General features: G+C 46.2%; 1 protein-coding gene across 1 annotated transcript; it reads left to right on the top strand.

Moving 5' to 3' along the window:
• Positions 1 to 11,496: 11,496 nt before the first annotated feature.
• Zbtb8b (zinc finger and BTB domain containing 8B) lies at positions 11,497 to 19,196 on the top strand. Its single transcript, XM_090333819.1, has 3 exons — positions 11,497 to 12,469; positions 17,024 to 17,202; positions 18,844 to 19,196. The coding sequence occupies exons 1-3, from the start codon at positions 11,497 to 11,499 to the stop codon at positions 19,141 to 19,143; spliced, it is 1,452 nt and encodes a 483-aa protein (XP_090189945.1). The 3' UTR covers positions 19,144 to 19,196.
• Positions 19,197 to 20,551: the final 1,355 nt, after the last annotated feature.

Here is a 20,551-nt window from a genome sequence, read left to right as displayed (position 1 = left end):
TCTCCAATTTATCACCAGAAAACCAGAAGTGGCACTGTGGCCCAGGAGTAGGATGGTAGTCTTGAGCTGAAGAGCTCAGGAACAGCACCAGGCCTAGAGTTTAAGTTCCATGACCACCCCCCCCCAAAAAGCCAGCTAAACAAGCAAATGTACATACAGATAAACAATTTATAAAGAAATTGAGATTCAGAGAAATGGAACTTCTTTCTAAGGTCACAGAACTAGAAAGTAATAAAAATCTGATTTGAATCAACGGCTTGTCTGCCACTGCATTTCTCATCAGTTATGATTTAAATTCCAACCTTGCATTCCACCCAGATAATAAGCTGAAGACAGCGACTCCTTCCTGTCCTTTGATCTATGCGCCATATCTCACTCCTCCACCCCAGGCCTAGCACAGTGCTTGCTCACGAGAACCAGGGTTTGTGAACCACCTGGGACTCTTCACTTAGAATCTCAGGCTTCTTCATTTGCTCATTCTCATGCTTGGACTGCATTCCCTTCCCTGGCATAACCTTCCTTTCTCTAGCATCAGGAGGATATGGGTTCAATCCTCAACTAAGCCACTTACCAGTATGCGACCCGACCCAGGCTTTAGTGTCTTTATTCTTAACATAGGATATTATTTGGAGTACTGTGGCTCAAGCCTGTAATCCTAGCACTTAAGAGGCAGAGATTACAGTTGGAGGCCAGCCTGAAAAAAGAAAATTGTGAGACTCCATTTCAATCAATGGCAAGGTGTGCCATGCTATGTTATCCATGGAGAAGCACAATGGCTGGCCAAAGTGGTTTAGGTCTGTCATCCCAAGATACATGGGGGAAACAAAGTAGGAGAGTCATGGCCCAGGCTGGCTTGGGTATAAAATGAGTCTCTATCGTCTAAATAACCAATGAAAAAGCCACTTGAAGCTGGATGCCAGTGGCTCATATCAATAATTCTAGCTACTCAGGAGGCTGAGATCTGATGATCATGATTCAAAAACAGCCCAGTCAGGAAAGTCCATGAAGTCTATGAGATTGTTTTTGCTGGTCCTGGGGTTGGAACTCTGGGCCTGAACTTCTTTTGCTCAAAGTGAGCACTTTGAGCCAGCGGGCTACTTCTGTTTGTTTGATTGACAATCCAAGGGCTTGAACTGGGGCCTGGGCACTGTCCTTGAGCTTCTTCTTCTTTTTTTTTTTTTTTTGCCAGTCCTGGGCTTGAGCTCAGGGCCTGAGCACTGTCCTTGGACTTTCTCAAGGCTAACACTCTACCACTTGAGCCATAGTGTCATTTCTGGCTTTTTCTATTTATGTGGTACTGAGGAATTGAACCCAGGGCTTCATGCATGCTAGGCAAACACTTCACCATTAAGCCACAGTCCCAGCCTCAGACTTCTGTTTTATTTGTTTGCTTGTTTGTTTATTTTGTTTTTGTTTTTTTCCAGTGGTTTATTGGAGATAAGAATCTTAGGGAGTTTCCTGCCTGTGGTAGTTTCAAGGCAAGATCCTCAGATCTCTGCCTCCAGAGTAGCCAGGATTACAGGTGCCTGGTAAGACCCTTATTTCCAATTAATCACCAGGAAACGGAGAATGGGGCTGAGTCTTGAAGTGGTAAAGGACTAGAGTTGAGCAAAGAGCTCAAAAACAGCATCCATGCCCTGATTTCAAGCCCCACAAGTGATAAAAAGAAAGAAAAAGGAGGCCGGGAGTTTGGCCTATTGATAGAGTGTTTGCCTAGCATGCACGAAGACCCGGGTTCGATTCTTCACATACATAGAAAAAGCTAGAAGAGGTGCTGTGGCTCAAGTAGTAGAGCTCTAGCCTTGAGAAAATCCAGGGACAGTGCTCAGGCCCTGAGCCCAAGCCCAGGACTGGCAAAAAAAAAAAAAAAGAAAGAAAAAGAAAAAGAAAAAGTAGCTAAAGCCAGGCACAAGTGGCTCATATCTGCAATCCTAGGCTACTCTGGAGGCTGAGGTGTGAGGATCAGTTTAAAGCCAGCCTGGATAGAGAAGTCCACGAGACTTATCTCTAATTAACAACCAATAAACTGAAAGTGGAGCTGTAGTTCAGCTGGCACAGTGCCAGCCTTGAGCAGAAAAACTGAAGTGTGAGTGTGAGGTCCTGAGTCCAAGCCTCAACAGTAGCATACACACACAAAAAAACATTGAACTGGCAATCGGGAGGGTATTAATATTAGCGTATGAGCTAGCCTTGAGCAAAAAAGCGCAGGAAATGGCACCCCGGCCCTGAGTTCAAGGAACACACACACACAATGGCTTAAGAGCCCTGGTCACTTTTTGTCCCTGGAACTCCATTGTTCACGGTCCTTAGTTCCTAACATCTCTTCTGGATATAATTCAAAATCTTCATGCATGTAAAATTTTCCCATCCTTAACTCTCAGTCCCTCTTTTCACCAAAGTCCCAGCTTCATCATTGCTAGACCCCTTTTGGTAGGTATAACATTTTTGCCTACAGGATCCTAGCTCTGGTTCCCAAGGTGCCCTGACATGCAGTGGCCACTAGATGGTGATGTGTGTCTATGTGTAAAGCCTATTCCTAGTCCTCACCCGGGTTGAGGGGCGTGGCCTTGGGAGGATCTCTGACTCCTTGGAAGGCAGCCAGGCCCGGGAAGATTCTGAGAGATGATTCAAATCTTTTAGACCTCCAAGTAGCTTCAACACCCAAGCTCACCCTAGTTTCATTGTGGAGATTCTAATATAGAGTTGGTAAGCAAAATCAAAATGCAGAAGCCCAGGCCCAGAGTTCAAGCCCATGATCTACAAAATAAACAAACAAATAAATAAACTTATAATTGAATAAACTATGTGATGGTACTAATATCCTGAAACTCATCATTATGCGATTATTATGAAGATGAATTTTTTTGTGAAGTCTCACTAAGTTGCTCAGCCTGGCTAGAACCCATGATCCTTCTATCCCAATCTCCCAAATTCACAGACCACAGTTGGTTTTTGCTTTTTTATTTATTTATTTTTTGCCAGTCTTTTGCTTGAGCTCACGGCCTGAGCACTGTCCTTGGGTTTTCTCAAGGCCAGAGCTCTACCACTTGAGCCTCAGCACCACTTCCGGCTTTTTTTCTATGTATGTGGTACTGAGGAATTGAACCCAGGTGTTTGTGCATGCTAGGCAGGCACTATGCAGACTCCAGGCCCTGGGCTTCTTTTTGTTAGCACTCTGTCACTTGAGCCATAACACCACCCCTGGCCTTTTCTGTTTATGTGTTACTGAGGAATTGAACCCAGGGCTTCATGCATGCTAGGCTAACACTCTAAGCCACATTCCAAGCCCCACAATTATTTTTATGTAGTTCACAATCATTTGTGTGTGTGTATAACACATGGACACATGCACATGTTCACACGCACATAAGTTTGGACTCAGGGCTTCAAGCTCTTGTTTTGCATTTTGTTCAGATTGGCATTCTACCACATGAATCCACCTTTTACTTTGACATTTTGTTAATTGAAGTCTCTTAGATTTGTCTTTCCAGGCTGCCTTTGAAATGGGATCCTCAGATTTTAGCCTCTGGAGTAGTTAAGATTACAGGCTTGATCCACTAGTGCTTGAAACTAAAGGCCTAGAAACTAGGGACTAAATTATTTTGGAGTTTGATTCCATCTAAGGAACAGGGTCCTTTGTGATAAACAGGAATCAGAGAGTCAAAGAAGGTATTGTTTACCAGAAGAACAAATTTGTCAATGTTTGCACAAGTGTCTGGTTGCTTTACCCGAGCATACTTGTGTTTTGCATGCTGGCACAGCATTGGTTTTTAGGATAATATAGGGCTGAGATTCCAAAGTAATACCAGGGTGACAACTTTTAGTAACCGGTTTTACTTTAAATGAGGCTAGGATTCTCTAGACAGGGATAGAAGATTTGAACCTGTGACCATTTTCCACAAGTGCAATTTCCACACTTGCACATCTATTACTACTCTTTCCCATACCTCTAATTTATCCTGTCTCATTTTCCAAAAATGACTCTGGTCCCTTCATCTTAAGGGGATTGATGGGCAAAGATCCATCTTCTGTAACTTGTTCAAGCTGACTCAGGGGCGTTGTCTCTATACTTAGCTAGGGACCCTAAAAGCTTAGCCAGGATTATATTTCAGAAGCAATATTTTACTCCAAACTGGGGATCATTTAAAACATTTAAAAACTGAATGAACCTTTTTTTGGGCTACAACAGTGTAGCTTACTTAGCACCCATTTGTAAAGGCATTTTCTTGATTGTTTGGGGAACTTAATCTCTGTGACCCTAACAATGTCTAAGTTACCTATATAGGTCTATATACAGATCCGTAGGGACGTAGCCTCAGGATCACAAACTTCTTTCCAGAATTTGTGGCTGGTGTCAATTCAAAATTTGCTCAGTTTGGGCTTTGAGCAAACATGGGGGGTCAGGATTGTAAACTATTACAGATGACTGACAAGTTCCTGCCCAGTTATGGAGTAAATGGATATGGGCAGTAGTAAGGCATGCTTACAAACTATTCTATGACCTCCCAGCTCTGATTAATTTTGAATGGCCAAGTACGAGTGACTCTAGGATCTGACACCATCTCTGCCATCCAAGCAGAGGCTTTCTGCATCTGGATGCTTCATTGCTTTTGTTCCAGGAATGTCTCACACAGGGATTGGCTTTTCACTTCATTGGTTGCTGGACTTGAACTCAGGGCCAGGGTGCTGTCCCTCAGCTCGCCAGCTCAAGGCTAGCACTCTGCCACTTTGAGCTCCAAAGTAACTCTGCCTCATTAGCACTCTGTTGCTAGATTAGACACCACAGTCTCACAGGGACTTTGCTCTGTCTGGGCTGGCTCAGAACTGCAGTTTTCAGATCAATGAGTCCTTTATAAGGCCACTTTACTCCAATTAAAGCAACAAGGTGGTCAGTACAGAAATAGTCTCTAAGCATGATCTTAGCTGGAACTTGGTAAGGGCCCAGATTACATCTGAATAAGGATCTGCTGTCCTTCTCCAGGGTCTGCTGGAAATTGTTATAAACTTACAAGAACAAACTGAAATAACAATTAAGCAATCATTTTGGTAGTTCTACTTTCCCTTCTTTCTCTCTCTTTTTTATTTTTTTATTATTTTTATTATTTACTTATTTATTTATATTGGTTAGGTTACTGCTTAGAACTCTAATAACAGTTTAAACTCAAATAACTGTTTTTCCCTAATGCAAGAATTACAAACATCAGTGCACCAAAAGTCCAGACTTAGTTTCCTTCTTTTTCTAAAATATATTCAATTGTAAAGTAGCATGAAACCAAATCATAAGGAGATAAACCTCTAAACATTTTTTAAAGCCCTTTTCCCCAAATTAATAAATTTTAGGGGGCAGTTTAAGAAATACTAATCACATCACCCACATTTTACCATCAGATTTCCAGTGTCAGTCTGCAAGGAAAAAGATAGGACAAAGATGGTCCACTCAGTCCATCTGTCCAGGTTTAGATGAACAGCCTTTGTACCAGCTTGTCTTTTACCATGCGTGGACCCTCCCTAGGGCCTGTCCCACCCTGAGAACCCAGAGCTGCACCTTTGCCAGTTCACCTCTCACCCCCAAAGATAGGCTAACAGGACTATCTTAAGTTTTCCTGTCCTTTCTCTTGGCATTTGATTACCTAAACAATTTTAAAAGACAAACAGGCGAAGTTTCTGACAATGATAAGCAAATTCACATTTAAATTTCTGATACTTGTCTCCGAACTTTAACTCAAGGTAATAAATTCTAATACCTTTGTGCTAAACAGGATACAATGTTTACAATGTAAACAGCTCTATGCATTACAATACCAGATTTTTATAATGCAGATTTCAGGATCTTTAGAAAAATCCTTTTAACCAGTTCCTCTTTAAAACAATGCAATAATCCTTTGAGACATTGGAAACATTGAAACCTAATACTTTTCTTGAAGTTTTAAACTTAGATTTGCCCAATTGCCTTTGTGTTTTTTTTTTTTTTTTTTTTTTTTTTTTTTTTTGCCAGTCCTGGGCTTGAGCTCAGGGCCTGAGCACTGTCCTTGGACTTTCTCAAGGCTAGAGCTCTACCACTTGAGCCTCAGCACCACTTCTGGCTTTTTTCTATGTATGTGGTACCGAGGAATCGAACCCAGGTCTTCATGCATGCTAGGCAAACACTTTAACCACTAGGCCAAACTCCTGGCCCTGCCTTTGTGTTTTAAGAATAAATTCATCCAGGGCCAGGAGTTTGGCCTAGTGATAGAGTGCTTGCCTAGCATGCACGAACACCCAGGTTCGATTCCTTGGTACCACATACTCAGAAAAAGCCGGAAGTGGTACGAGGCTCAACTGATAGAGCGCTAGCCTTGAGAAAAATCCAAGGACAGTGCTCAGGCCCTGAGCTTAAGCCCAGGACTGGCAAAAAAAAAAAAAAAAAAAAAAGAATAAATTCATCCATTGTTTTATAAAGCATGCTGACAATTTAACCTTGAACATGTTCACTCACACCCATTCACACACATTTATACTCAAAGATCTTAAAGCGCACAAAATTAATATCAGCTGTACATTTTCTGGAAGTTTTAGTGTCAAGAGATTTTTTTGCCAATCTTACTCTTGCAGGTGACAACCAAGTTTTAAAACAAAGCTTTCTAACAAGGCAACTTAGCTGAAATTTATTTTATTTTATTTATTTATTTATTTATTTTTGGCCAGTCCTGGGCTTGAGCTCAGGGCCTGAGCACTGTCCTTTCCTCAAGGCTAGAGCTCTACCACTTTGAGCCACAGCACCACTTCCGGTTTTTTCTATGTATGTGGTACCGAGGAATCGAACCCGGGTCTTCGTGCATGCTAGGCAAGCACTCTACCACTAGGCCAAACTCCCAGCCCTGAAATTTATTTTTTTAGAGCTTGTTCCATAACACTTTTTGCAGATGAAAGCTGGGTGGGAGTCTTAAACCTAGGGAAATTAAGACTGAAGTCTGTGTCCTGCCACCAACTGTCTCCAGACTGTCATTTCACCAGATTGTCAGGAAAAAGAAAACTAGACTAAGCCTGTAGCTGCTTTGTGTGACCTCATCTCTCCACAACTGCAGTGGGAGGGGCCATACGAGGCCCTAGACCTACCCTAGGTAGGGCCAAAACTTTTACTCCCCAGAAGTATTCAAATAGATAACAAAGATGTGTACACACACACACACACACACACACACACACACACACAGCAAAAAACAAAAAACCCCACAAGGATACCCAAGGGAAAACATGTAAACCAATCCAAATCAAGCATGAAGGAGTTTGGGCCAGAAAGGAGCAGGCCAACGATCCATATAAACAAAGGACCCAGAATGAGGGACCACACTACTGCTGGCTTTAACCCAGCCGGCGGTTGGAGGATCTTTGGCCTGCAGAAGCTGCTCCTTGCCTGAGAGGCTGTTCCTGGTGATCTGCAGGCCCTGTGGGACTCTGGGACTAAGAAGACATGGGAGAGATGAGCCCAGTGGGTGTGTGGGATAGGCAGATTAGGATTAGGCAGGTTAGGAGTAGAATATAGTAATTGTGTGATCTCAGTATAACCCAAGAAAGTATTTTGCATCATATTATTTACCTGCCTATTGGTGAATTATTTTGTCTGCTCACAACCCGCACCACACAACAATTCTAGCTCAATCACTGTTTAGGAAAGGTGATTGCAAGTGTGCAAGGAAAACATTTTGAACTTAAAGCTTGGCCGCTGATAGCTGGCCCCATGGCTCACACCTGTAATCCTAGCTACTCAGGAGGTTGAGATCTGAGGAACAAGGTTCAAAGCTAGCCCCGGCTCGAAAGGACCAGAGACTCTTATCTCCAGTTAATTTCTAGAAAACTGGAAGTGGGGCTTGGCTCAAAGGTAGGACGGTAGCCTTGAGTTGAAGAGCTTAGGGACAGTTTCCAGGCCCAGGGGTAGGGTGGTAGCCTTGATCTGAAGAGCTCAGGGACAGTACCCAGGCCTAGTTCAAGCCACATGACCAGAAAAAAAAAAAAAGAGCTTGACCACTGAGCCTTAGCTTTTTCCATTCCAAGTGAGCAAGCACTCTGCAACTTCAGCCATAGCACCACTTCCCCCTTTTTCTTTTTTTTGGGTTTGAACTCTGAGCCTGGGCATTGTCCCTGAGCTTTTCAGCTCCAGGCTACACCCTTACCCCTTGAATCACAGGACCACCTCCCCTCCCCCCATTTTTTTTGTTGGTCTAGAGACTTGAACTTGGCCTGGGCACTGTCTCTGAGATCTTCAGATCAAGTCTACCGCTCTGCCCCTGAGCCTGGGCATTGTCCCTGAGCTCTTCACTCTTGAGCCAAGCCCCACTTCCCATTTTCTAGTGGTTATTTGGAGATAAGTCTCAGCTTCTTTTGTGCTTTGAACCTTGATTCACAGATCTCAGCCTCCTGAGTAGCTAGGATTACAGGTGTGAGCTACCAGGGCTGGCCTTATTTTTTTTCTTTTTTGCCAGTCCCGGGGCTTGAACTCAGGACCCAAGCAATGTCCTTGGGTTTTCTCAAGGCTAGCACTCTACCACTTGAGCAACACTTCTGGCTTTTTCTGTGTATGTGGTACCGAGGAATCGAACTAGGCAAGGCACTCTTACCACCAGGCCATACTCCCAGTCTGACCACTTTCCCCTTTTTGTGGTTACCTGGAGATAAAAGTCTCAGGGCTTTGTCTGCCCAGTCTGTCTTTAAACCTGGAGCCTCAGGTTTCAACCTCCTGTAGTAGTGAAGGTTGCAGGCATGAGCCACCTGCGCCCTGCTAAGGAAAACCTGTGAGAAGTCTAAGTTAATTTTGAAGTTCGATCAACTTCAGTAAAAAGTTATTGTTAAGCAGGCCCCGCCAGAAGGTCACTCTGAACTAGTTCTAAACCAGTAGAGATAGCAGCTTCAAGGGTGTTTGCCCAGGGCAGGATGACCCACTGACCCACAGGTGATGCTTGCCCAGGGCAGAGGGTCCCACAGATGGTGTTTGCCCAGGGCAGGATAACCCAGGTGATGCTTGCCCAGGGCAGAAGGTCCCATAGGTGACGTTTGCCCAGGGCAGGATGACCCAGAGGTGACGTTTGCCTGGGGCAGGATGTCCCTAACCAATCAGTTTGAAGTACCCATTCCCTTTGATTTAGCAATAGTTCTTTTTGAGTTCTTCCCACTTTATGATACGCCAATCACATTTTAGAGTTGTTCTGTGACCTTTCCGCAGTATGTAATGGATTGCCACAAGATGCTATGATGTATGCAAAGCCCTTGACTTCCCCAAAGAAGTGTATACGAAGTGCTGTTACTCTGGGCTGGGGGCTCTCAGTGTCACCGGTTGCAGCCGTGTACTCGGGAGACCAAGCTCGAGCTTGCAACAAAGACTCCTTTGCTTTTACATTGGTTCCGGTCTCTGGTGGTCTAGTGGGTAAGGATTCTGAACTCGAGCATTACACCTGTTGAGCAGATGAAACCGTTTCCCTCATTTCCAACTTTCTACGGGGAGCCCGGGTGGGGACACGTGTGCGCAGCGCCCCGCCGCGGCTCCCGCGGGCTGCACGGCTACCCCGGCCTGAGAGCTCAGCTCTGGGACAGTCTCTCCGAGTGAAACTTAAAGGACCAAACCAAAATACAGCTTTTGCCAGCACGGGTCCCAGTCCCTTTCGGCATCTTGGTACTTGTAGTTTTGCTCACTACATCCTTGGCCAAAAAGCAGACGCCGAGACCACAACTCCCAGCACCCCGAAAACGCTAGCGCCTTCAGAGCGCATCCTCCGGCGGGATGCCAGGGCCATTGGCCAACCTGATGGCCGAAGGTCCCGCCTCCCCGGGCCCGCCCTCCTTTCGGATTGGCTGGCTGCCCCGCCTGTCAGCGGGGCGGGCTCCAGGTGAATGAAAGGGGGGCGTGTCGCAGCGCGTCGCTCAAGGGCCGCGCGGCAGGGAACCCGTGCAAGGTTAGTACCGCGGAGTGGGTTCGCGCGGCCGTTTTCATTGGTTTGGGTGGAGGTTCGTTGTCCCTCCTAGAGGCTGACGGGGAAGGGGGACTGGCAGGACTGCCCCTGCCAATCAGCTTCCTTTGGACCCGGTAACTCCTGGGACCCCCAGGGCGCGAACCCGCGTCCAGTCGCGGGCTCCTTCCCTCCTCCGTCCTGGGGTCCTGGGCCGGCGCGGGCGAGGTGGCAGGTGCCCCCACCCCTCGCAGGCTTTGGGCTGTCTCTCTCCCGCAGTGCAGCCGGGGCTGGACGGCCAGGCTGGGGCAGTATCCGCTGCTATGATTCCGATGGTCATTTTGTCCAGCGGAGGCCGGTGCCTGATTTCTGGTGAAATCAGGAAGAGGACAGGATGAAGACTCCTTAGCCGAGGCTGGCAGCTCAAGTCGGCCTCGGGTCATTCCCATAGAGGGAGATGATGACAGCTGGGGACAGTCCTGGTTGCTCAAAGTCTCTTCTATAAAATGGCATGCTATTTGCATATGTAACTTAAATATACTCTCATGCTTTGATCATTTATCGTACCTAGTATAATGTAAACACTATTTAAATAGTTTGTTAGACTGTTGTGAGTTTGTTTGTGTGTAGGTGTGAATTTTTGTCAGTCGTGGGGCTTGAACGTTGGGTCTGGGCACTGTCCCTGAGCTCTGGCTCAAGGCTAGCACTCTATCACTCTGAGCTCAGTTTCTCAGTGGTTAATTGGAGATAAGACTTTCTCAGCTTCCTGAGTATCAGCTGTGAGACACTGGCACCCAGCTTTTTTTTTTTTTTTTAAACTATAACTGGATTTGAGCTCAGGGCCTCAAGTTTGCTGGGCTTGTTTATCACTTGAACCATCCATCCTTTTGTACCAGTAGTAGTGGAGCTTGAACTCAAGGTCTGGGAGCTGTCTATTAGCTTTTTGCTCAAAGTTATCACTTGAACCACAGCTCCACTTCAAGCTTTTTTTTTTTAATTTTTTAAATTCTGGTTAATTGGAGGTAAGAATATTAGCTGAGGGCCGGGAGTTTGGCCTAGTGGTTAAAGTGCTTGCCTAGCATGCATGAAGACCGGGGTTCGATTCCTCGGTACCACATATATAGAAAAAAGCCGGAAGTGGTGCTGAGGCTCAAGTGGTAGAGCTCTAGCCTTGAGAAAGTCCAAGGACAGTGCTCAGGCCCTGAGCTCAAGCCCAGGACTGGCAAAAAAAAAAAAAAGGAAAAAAAAAAAGAATATTAGCTGGGCACTTGTGGCTTATGCCTGTAATCCTACCTACTCAGGCACTGTCTCTGAGCTCTTCAGCTCAAGGTTACCGCCCTACCCTTGAGCCAAGCCTCACTTCCCATTTTCTAGAGGTTAATTGGAGATAAGAGTCTCAGGTCCTTTTGTGCCTGGGCTGGCTTTGAACCTTGATGCTCAGATCTCAGCCTCCTGAGTAGCTAGAATTATAGGTCTGAGCTGCTGGCCCCGGGCTAGAAATGAACTCAGGATAAGGCTGGGATTTATAAATTCACTCAAACAAAAAACCTTGGCAGGGATACAGGCTCTGGAGAGCACGATGGAGGTGCAGTCGTACTGTGCCAAGCTCTTGGGGGAGCTGAATGAACAGCGGAAGAAGGACTTCTTCTGCGACTGCAGCATCATCGTGGAAGGGCGCATCTTCAAGGCGCACAGGAGCATCTTGTTCGCCAACAGCGGCTACTTCCGCGCCCTGTTCATTCACTATATCCAGGACAGCGGACCGCACAGCACGGCCTCCCTGGACATTGTCACCTCGGATGCCTTCGCCGTCATCTTAGATTTCCTCTATTCCGGCAAGTTGGATTTGTGTGGGGAGAACGTGATTGAAGTTATGTCAGCGGCCAGCTACCTGCAGATGAACGACGTGGTGAACTTCTGCAAGGCCTACATCAGGTCATCGCTGGACATTTGCAGGAAGATGGAGAAGGAGGCTGAGGTGGCTGCAGCGGTGGCAGCCGTGGCTGCAGCCGCAGCTGACCAGGACAGCCATGGAAACCCCAGTTCAGGCAGGAAGGGGACCTCCTGGGGTCCCAAGAGCTGGGTCTGCGCCCCGGCCTTGGAAGAAGGGAATGTGGACTGCTCGACATCGCCCCCTGGCGACCACTGCAAAGACCGCCACCCTCCCGAGCTGGTGGTGAAAGCCAGCCTGGCCCTTGGCTCGGCTGACAGAGGCCACCTGTCTTCCTTGCCCCGAAGGGCAGAGCCCAGAGGGGAACTGGAGGAGGCCGCAGCGGAGGTGAAGGTGGGTGGACAGCAGCCCCAGCTCACTGCCCCGCCGAGCCTGGCCCACGGGGAGGAAGGCCTGTCCGGCAGCAGGGCAGTGAACTTGGCTTACACCAACTACCACGTGAAGCAATTCCTGGAAGCCTTCCTGCGCAGTGGGGCTGCCCAGAGCAAGGGTGAGGCGGAGCACCACTTTTCACCAAGTTTGGAAGGAAGGCCAGAGGACGCAAGAGTAGCCATGAGTTCCATGATGGATGTTCAGAATGACTGGTGTGGAGAGGACACAGGTGAGCTCCGTTGCACGTTTCTTTCCCTGGCAGGTGTGTAGCATGTACCTGGCATGGCTTCTGCTTCCCTGTCATTGGAATTATCGTGATCCTCATCACCGCCATTACCACCACCACCTCCAGTAGGTGTTAACTGAGCATCTCTTTATGTAAGACATTGTTTCTTCATGGGTCTCTTGTGTCTTTATCTCAAAAACCTCATTCCACAGCTGTCTCCTTGAACTGATTTCAAGACTCCCCTCTCATAATAAAGTCTGCAGGTACTCAAGTCTCTTGACTTGGCATATATAATGTAATATATACCTTATTTTTTATTATATTTTGAATTTATTTTGGTATGTGTCAGGGCTTCAACTTGGCCTTGCTCTCTGACTTACCTCCTCTCCCCCAAAGGGAAGGAAAAAAAAAAAGCTCAAGGCTGAACTGGTACTCTACCACTTGAAGCACAGTTCTACATCTAGATTTTTTTTTTGCCAGTCCTGCACTCGAACTCAGGGCCTGAGCACTGTCCTTGGACTTTCTCAAGGCTAGAGCTCTACCACTTGAGCCTCAGCACCACTTCTGGCTTTTTTCTATATATGTGGTACCGAGGAATTGAACCCAGGTCTTGCACTCTACCACTAGACCCAACTCCCGGCCCTTACATCCAGATTTTTTTTTTATTGATTAATTGGGGATAAGAGTGTCATACTTTTCTGTCCTAGCTGTCTTCAAATCCTGATCTTCAGAACTTCATTTCCTGAGTAGCATTAGGATTACAGGTGTGGTCCACTGGTGCCTGGCGTTGCTATGTGTTGTCCTAGCTTATCAAGGAAGCTATACAGTGCCACAATGTGGGGAAATGACATGAAGACTTCACAGTGGCAGGAAGGGGGCAGCATGAACTATGAGTTGCAGCTTTTTTTTTTTTTTTTGCCAGTCCTGGAGATTGAACTCAAGGCCTGGGCACCATCCTTGGACTATATTTTGCTCTCAAGTCTAGCACTCTGCCACTTAAGCCACAATACCACTTCTGGCTTTTTCTATGTATGTGGTACCAGGAATCTAACCAGGGCTTCCTGCATGCTAGGCAAGCACTCTACCACTAGGCCACATTCCTGGCCCCATGAGCTACAGCTTTTGTCCCAGGAAACATGATCATTCCTGGGTTTTTTTTTTTTTTTTTTTTTTGCCAGTCCTGGGCTTGAGCTCAGGGCCTGAGCACTGTCCTTGGACTTTCTCAAGGCTAGAGCTCTACCACTTGAGCCTCAGCACCACGTCCAGCTTTTTTCTATATGTGGTACCAAGGAATCGAACCTGGGTCTTCATGCATGCTAGGCAAGCACTTTAACCACTAGGCCAAACTCCCGGCCCTCATTCCTGTTTTGTAGGCGTCTCTACCTCCACAATGTGATCTGAGGAGGATCATAGTTTGACTGATATTTCTAGCATTAAGCTGTAAGGTGCAAAGCAGATCAACAGATGTTGATGGCACCATGGAATTTGCAGAATGTCAGGCATTAATTAGCAGAAGGAGTATCAGTGGCTCAGTGGCCCAGTGGCGCATGTCTATAATCCTAGCTAATCAAGAGGCTGAGATCTGAGGATCACATTGAAGCTAATCCAGGTACGCAAAGTCCATAAGACTCCTATCCCCAATTAACCAGCAGAAAACTGGAAGTGGTGCTATGGCTCAAGTGCTAGCCTTGAGCTGAAGAACTCAGTGACAGCACCCAGGTCAAGATTCAAGCCCCATGACTGACAAAACAATATCATTATGATTACGATGATGATGATGATGATGCTGATGATGATGAGAAAACTAAAAAACCAAAGAGAATCTTCACTCTGACACAAAACAGTATTGGGCTTTGTCTTGAAATTCTGCTGGTCATCCTTTTTTTGTTGTTATTATTGGTCGTGAGGCTTGAACTCTGGCCCTGGGCACTGTTCCTGAGCTCTTCAGCTCAAAGGTAGCACTCTACCACTTGAGCCACAGTGCAATTTCCAGTTTTCTGGTTATTAATTGGCAATAAGAGTTTCTCATTCTTTAGTGCCCGGGCTGACTTTGAACCATGATCCTCAGATCTCAGCTTCCTGAGTAGCTACGATTACAGGCATGAGTCACCAGCATCCAGCTTCATCCTTTTTGTTTTTGGGTTTTTTTGGTAGCACTCCTGCTACAAATCCTGAGAAGGTACTAGAGAAATCAGTTACTCCATTGTTTAGAAAGACCATAGAGCCTGGGCCACTTAATTGGCTGGGAATATGGCTTAGTAGTAGATGCTTGCTTAGTATGCATCAAGCCCTGCGTTCGATTTTTCAGTATCACACAAACAGAAAATGCCAGAAGTGGCTCAATTGGTAGAGCACTAGTCTTAAGCAGCAGAAGCTCAGGGACAGTGCCTGAGTTCAAGCCCTGGCCAAAACAAACACCCCCCCCCCACCCAAAAAAAAAAAAACCCAAAACCCAAACAAACCAAAACCCAAACAAACCAAAAATCCACCACCACAACAAAAAAACAATGCTGAGTTGCTGGGTGCTGGTAGCTCAGACCTGTAATCTTAGCTACCAAGGAGTCTAAGCTCTGAGGATCCAAGCATTGAAGCCAGTCTGGGCAGGGAAGTCTGATCTTTGATCTCCAATTAACCACTAGAAAGGAGAGCTGTGGCTCACAAGTTACAGCACTAGTCTTGAGCAAAAAAAGCTAAGGGACAGCACCCAGGCACTAAGTTCAAGCCCTAGTACTGGCATGGAAAGAAGGAAGGAAGGAAGGAAGGAAGGAAGGAAGGAAGGAAGGCAAACAATCAAATAATGATATCTGAGGTATAACAATGGGCATCTTTCTTTTTTTTTTTTCAAATCTTGGGGCTTGGACTAAGGGCCTGGGCCCTGTCCCTGAGTTTTATTTATTTATCTTCCCATTTATTTTGTCAGTCCTGGAGCTTAATCTCAGGGCCTGGGCACTGTCCTTGGGCTTTCTCAAGGATTCAGCTCTACCACTTGAGCCACAGCACTACATCTGGCTTTTAATATGTATGTGGTAAGGAGGAATTGAACTGTGGTCTTTTTGCAAACTAGGCAAGCACTCTACCACTAGGTCAAACTCCCAGCCCCTGTCCCTGAGTTTCTTTTGCCACAGAAAAATAGAACCCAGGTCTTCTTGCATGCTAGGCAAGTACTCTAGACTAGGCCACACTCTGGTCCCCCTGTAGGCATCCACGCCCTCATTCTAGTCTGGAAGTCTGACTCATCTTAGAAGTTTTTTGAACTTCTGAAGGTAATGAGATCAACTTAGAGGGGTCTATTAGCTCAGCTTCTCTGGTACTATGGGACAGGCTGGCTGGCTTACACAATGGTAATTTCCTCACAGTTCTGAAAAACTGGGAGTTTAATGTCAAGGTGCAATTGAGGCCTCTGCTGGTTTATAGATGTCCACCTTTGCACTGTGCCCTCACATGCCCTTTTCTTAGTTGTGCCCTGGATGGGGGAGGGGTGGGAACATGGAAGAAAGAGACAGAGCACCCCTAGTCCTGTCAGTAGAACCCCACCTCTGGGTTAGGAGCATGGCCTAGTGGTAGAGTGCTTGCCTAGCATGCAGGAAAGCTCTGGATTTGATTCCTCAGTGCCACATGCATAGAAAAAGCCAGAAGTGGTACAGTGGCTCAAGTGGTAGAACTCTAGCCTTGAGGAAGCTCAAGGACAGTGACCAGGCCCTGAGTTCAATCCCCAGGACTGGCAAAAAAAAAAAAAATTAAGAATCCCACCTCTGTGACCTCCTTTTTACCTCAGGTAACTCTTTCAAGGCTTTATCTCCAAATATACTCCTATTAGGGGTTAAGGCTTCAACATATGAAGACACTGAGTATTATTTGAGGGTTTTCCCCCCCAGCTATGTTTTGTTTTTTTTTTTTTTGTCATGGGATCACCCTACCCCTTGAGCCACAGCACCACTTCCTTTTCCAGCTGTGTGTGCTGAGATTGTAACATGAGCTGTATTTTTGACCATGAGTCACATTCAGAGTTTACCAGTGAGTGGGAGCCACCATGAAAATGACACTCGGTGTCGTGCTGATGGCTTTCTCCCAGGTGTACTCCTGGGGGGGGGAGGGCAGAAGGCTGATAGACCCTCGAGAAACGGAGGGGATCCAGCGACTCCTGACCCTCTCCCCCATCCGAGTCATGCACCAAATATAAGGTCTGCCGAAAGGAAACCAGTTCAGGAGAAGAGGGTTTATTGTGTGAGGAAAGAGCAGACTCCTGCCACCCAAGATGGAGTCGGGCGAGCAAGAGAGCTAATGGTGGGAAGTGAGAGATTATCTAGGGGGAGGAGTGTAGCCACAGTGGAAGTGGATGTGATCTCAGAGGATGGGGAAATGCCTCAGTGGGGACCTCCCACTGCCCCCAGGCATCCCAGTTGCCAGGGTTACAGGTGCTGGGCAGGGATTTCCAGGGTGCAGGGGGAAGAGAGCCAAGGGGAGAAGTCATTTCTTCTAGGCTGACCTATTCACTAGAGGGTGGGTAGGGTTGTCTCTGCTTCCTGCACAGCTAACCCAGTCCATTGAGTTCCTTAGGTGACGTGCTAGTGGTCCCCATCAAGCTCCACAAGTGTCCTTTCTGCCCTTACACGGCCAAGCAGAAAGGCATCCTGAAGCGACACATCCGTTCACACACCGGGGAGCGGCCCTTCCCCTGCGAGACCTGCGGCAAGAGGTTCACGCGCCAGGAGCACCTGCGGAGCCATGCCCTGAACGTGAGTAACCCGCCGGGCCGCTCCAGAAAGTTAAAACCCCAGGCTCATGCCTGCAATCCCAGCTACTCAGGAAGCTGAGATCTGAAGATCGGGGTTGAAAGTCACACCAGGCAGAAAAGTCTGTGAGCCTCTGATCTCCAGTGATCCACCAAAAAGACAGAAATGGTGCTGTGGCGCCAAGTGGTAGAGTACAAGCCTTGAGCCACAAAAGCTCAAGGACAGACAGCACCCCAGGACTGGCACAAAAAAAAAAAAAAGTCAAAATTAAAATATATGTAGTAACAGACTAGTTTTCTAAAGCAATGAATCAGAAAATTCCAATCTTCCCAATCTTCTTGTGAGGTGGAAGACACTGGAGGATTAGAGAGGGGGTTGTGTGGGTCTTTTCTACCTTTGTGATTCCAAAGGCAAGCTGCGCCTCTGTTTCCCCATCAGCCCCAACACTGGGGAGGGGGAAGAAGGGTCTATTTATAAGTATATAAGTATAACTATATTTGTGAATAGAAAGGATATGTTTATACAGGTGTCTGTGGGCAGCAAATAGAGCTCCAGTCCAAGGGTACACTGCCCCACTAGTTGCCCCTTGGGACTGTTTCCATGTGTGCTGGGCAATTCTCATTGGCTACACAGCATTTGGGCCATTTACAAAGATGTTGTATTTGTGGTTGTCTCTGAGCAAAGTAATCAATCTTTGAAATAGCTAGTATAAAAATAGTCTGGACTTCCAAGAAGGCAATGAAGAATATAGAGCTGGGGGTGGAGTTCAGTGGTAGATTGCTTGCCTGGAATACTTGAGGACTTGAGTTTGATCTTAAGAATTACAAGGAAGGGATGGGAAGGGAGAAGGAGGGAGGAGGGGCTGAGGGAGAGAGGGAAGAAGGGAGGAAATTAAAAATAGAATCAAAATATTTGCAAGGCATATGTTTGATAAGGACCTAGAATATACAAATCAGGGAAGATCACCGTTCCAGGCCATAAACACCCATCTCAATCAATTGCTGGATGCATATGACATGTGTCATAGCTACATGGGAAGTGTATATAAGCAGAACACAGACTGGGTTACCCTGAGTATATAGATGAGACTTTAGTCCAAGAAGAAATGAAGGGCCTGGATTTTGGCCTAGTGGTAGAGTGCTTGCACGAAGACCTAGCATGCACGAAAATCCAGGTTTGATTCCTTGCTACCACATACATAGAAAAAGCTGGAATTGGTGCTGTGGCTCAAGTGGTAGAGCTCTAGCCTTGAGAAAACCCACGGATAGTGCTTAGTCCCCGAGCTCAAGCCCAGGACTGGCAAAAAAAAAAATATTTCATGAGGGCCAGGAGTTTGGCTTAGTGGTGGAGTGCTTGCCTAGCATACATGAAGACTTGGGTGTGATTCCTTAGTACCACATACATAGAAGAGCTGGAAGTGGTACTGTGGCTCAAGTGGTAGAGCTCTAGCCTTGAGGAAAGCCTAAAGACAGTGTTCAAGCCCTGAGTTCAAGCCCCAGGACTGGCAAAAATAAATAAAAAAATAAAATAATAAAAAAAAGTAATGAAGACAAAAAGTAGGGAGGGGGGGTGTTGCTGGAGGACTGGGGATATGCTGCCTGGTAAGCTCATAGTCCAAGACAATGTGTCTGCTTGGGATTTCAGGTGCACAGATCCAACCGTCCAATCATCTGTAAAGGCTGCAGGAGAACGTTCACAAGCCACCTGTCTCAGGGACTGCAGCGCTCTGGGCTATGCGACGGCTGCACCTGTGTTACAGACAGGCACTATGAGGACAATTTGATGCCCATCAACCTTAGTCTGGTGGAGGCCTCATCTGAAAGCCAAGAAAGGAGTGACACCGACAATGACTGGCCTATCTATGTGGAGTCTGGTGAGGAGAATGACCTGGCTGCAGAGGAGTCTGATGACAGGCTACAGATTCAGCCCAACTTCTCAGATTGAGAGACAGTTACATAAATCAGTGAGGATGGTGGGGAAAGATATAGAATGTATTGTTTATTCTGTGCTAAATTCAAGCCACTGTTTGTTCAATTTTGTGAAACCCTAAAAGAAATGTGTTTTTATTTTCATGGTTATTATAATTGTATTTTATTAGCCTAGGTTGTAGAAATTGAATATTGTGATAAAGACTAGTAATTTTTTTTTTTTTGCCAGTCCTGGGGCTTGAACTCAGGGCCTGGACATTGTCCCTGAGATTCTTTTTCTCAAGGCTAGCGCTCTACCACTTGAGCCACAGTGCCACTTCCAATTTTTTCTGAATTGTTTATTGAAGATAAGAGTCTCACAGCTGGGTGCCCAGTGGCTCATGCCTGTGATCCTAGCTACTCAGGAGGCTGAGATCTGAGGATCACAGTTTAAAGCCAGCCAGGAAACAAACTCTGTGAGACTTATCTCCAGTTAACCACTAGAAAACTGGAAGTGGTGCTGTGGCTCAAGGAGTAGGGTGATAGCCTTGAGCTGAAGAGCTCAGGGACAGAGTTCAAGTCCCATGACTGACTAAAAAAAAAAAAGTCTGCTTAGGCTAACTTTGATCCTCAGATCTTAGCCTTCTAAGTAGCTATGATTATAGACATGAGCCACCAGCACCAGTTAAGACCAGTAAGTTTGAGTGCAGTGCTTTTGGGTTTCCTGAAGATTTGGCCAGCTTCTCTTCAGTTCTGGGTTTAACCCCAGACTAACCTGCTTAGTTTCCACACTGAGTTATTTTTATGTTGTCTCAGTGTCTGCATTCCTTCCTCATCCATCTCCATGAAACATGAAGTTTGGGGATCAGTCTACCCTTTGCCATGCCTCTCCTAATGAATTCCACATTTTAATTATCTGGCAAGGTATTAAAGAGAAAGCTTCATTGATAGAAAGCAGGCAGGACTGTTTTAAATACTGTCTTAAATCTAAGACAGCACTTCCAAAGACTGGTATGTTTACATGTAGAGAGCATAGAAATGAGCTGGAAGGCTTATAAAGGAACCTCATTTAATACTCAGTTGAAGTAAATTGTACGTAATGCTCCCCCCCACCCCAAGAAGAAAGCCTGTAAGCCAGAGTTGGGTAGTGTCTATTTTGATATTAGGCAATTCTCCACACATAAATAACCTATTCTGAGATCACAAAATGTTCCTCTACTTTTTGCAGCCATTTTTGTAAGATGTTACTGTGAAACATGGAAGTGAAGCCAGTTCAGGACTTTGATTGGAGAGAAAATATAAACCTATCTAAACAAGTAATTTTTTTTTTGCCAGTCCTGGGGCTTGAACTCAGGACCTGAGCATTGTCCTTGGACACTTATTGCTTAAGGCTAGCACTCTGCCACTTGAGCCATAATGCCACCTCCTGCTTTTTTCTGTATATG

The sequence above is a fragment of the Megascapheus bottae genome, chromosome 6 (assembly GCF_031878675.1).
Source record: "Megascapheus bottae isolate mThoBot1 chromosome 6, mThoBot2.hap1, whole genome shotgun sequence".
Taxonomy (NCBI): domain Eukaryota; kingdom Metazoa; phylum Chordata; class Mammalia; order Rodentia; family Geomyidae; genus Megascapheus; species Megascapheus bottae.
The sequence above is the reverse complement of the archived record's forward strand: the minus strand, read 5'-3'. Positions and strand labels throughout refer to the sequence as shown.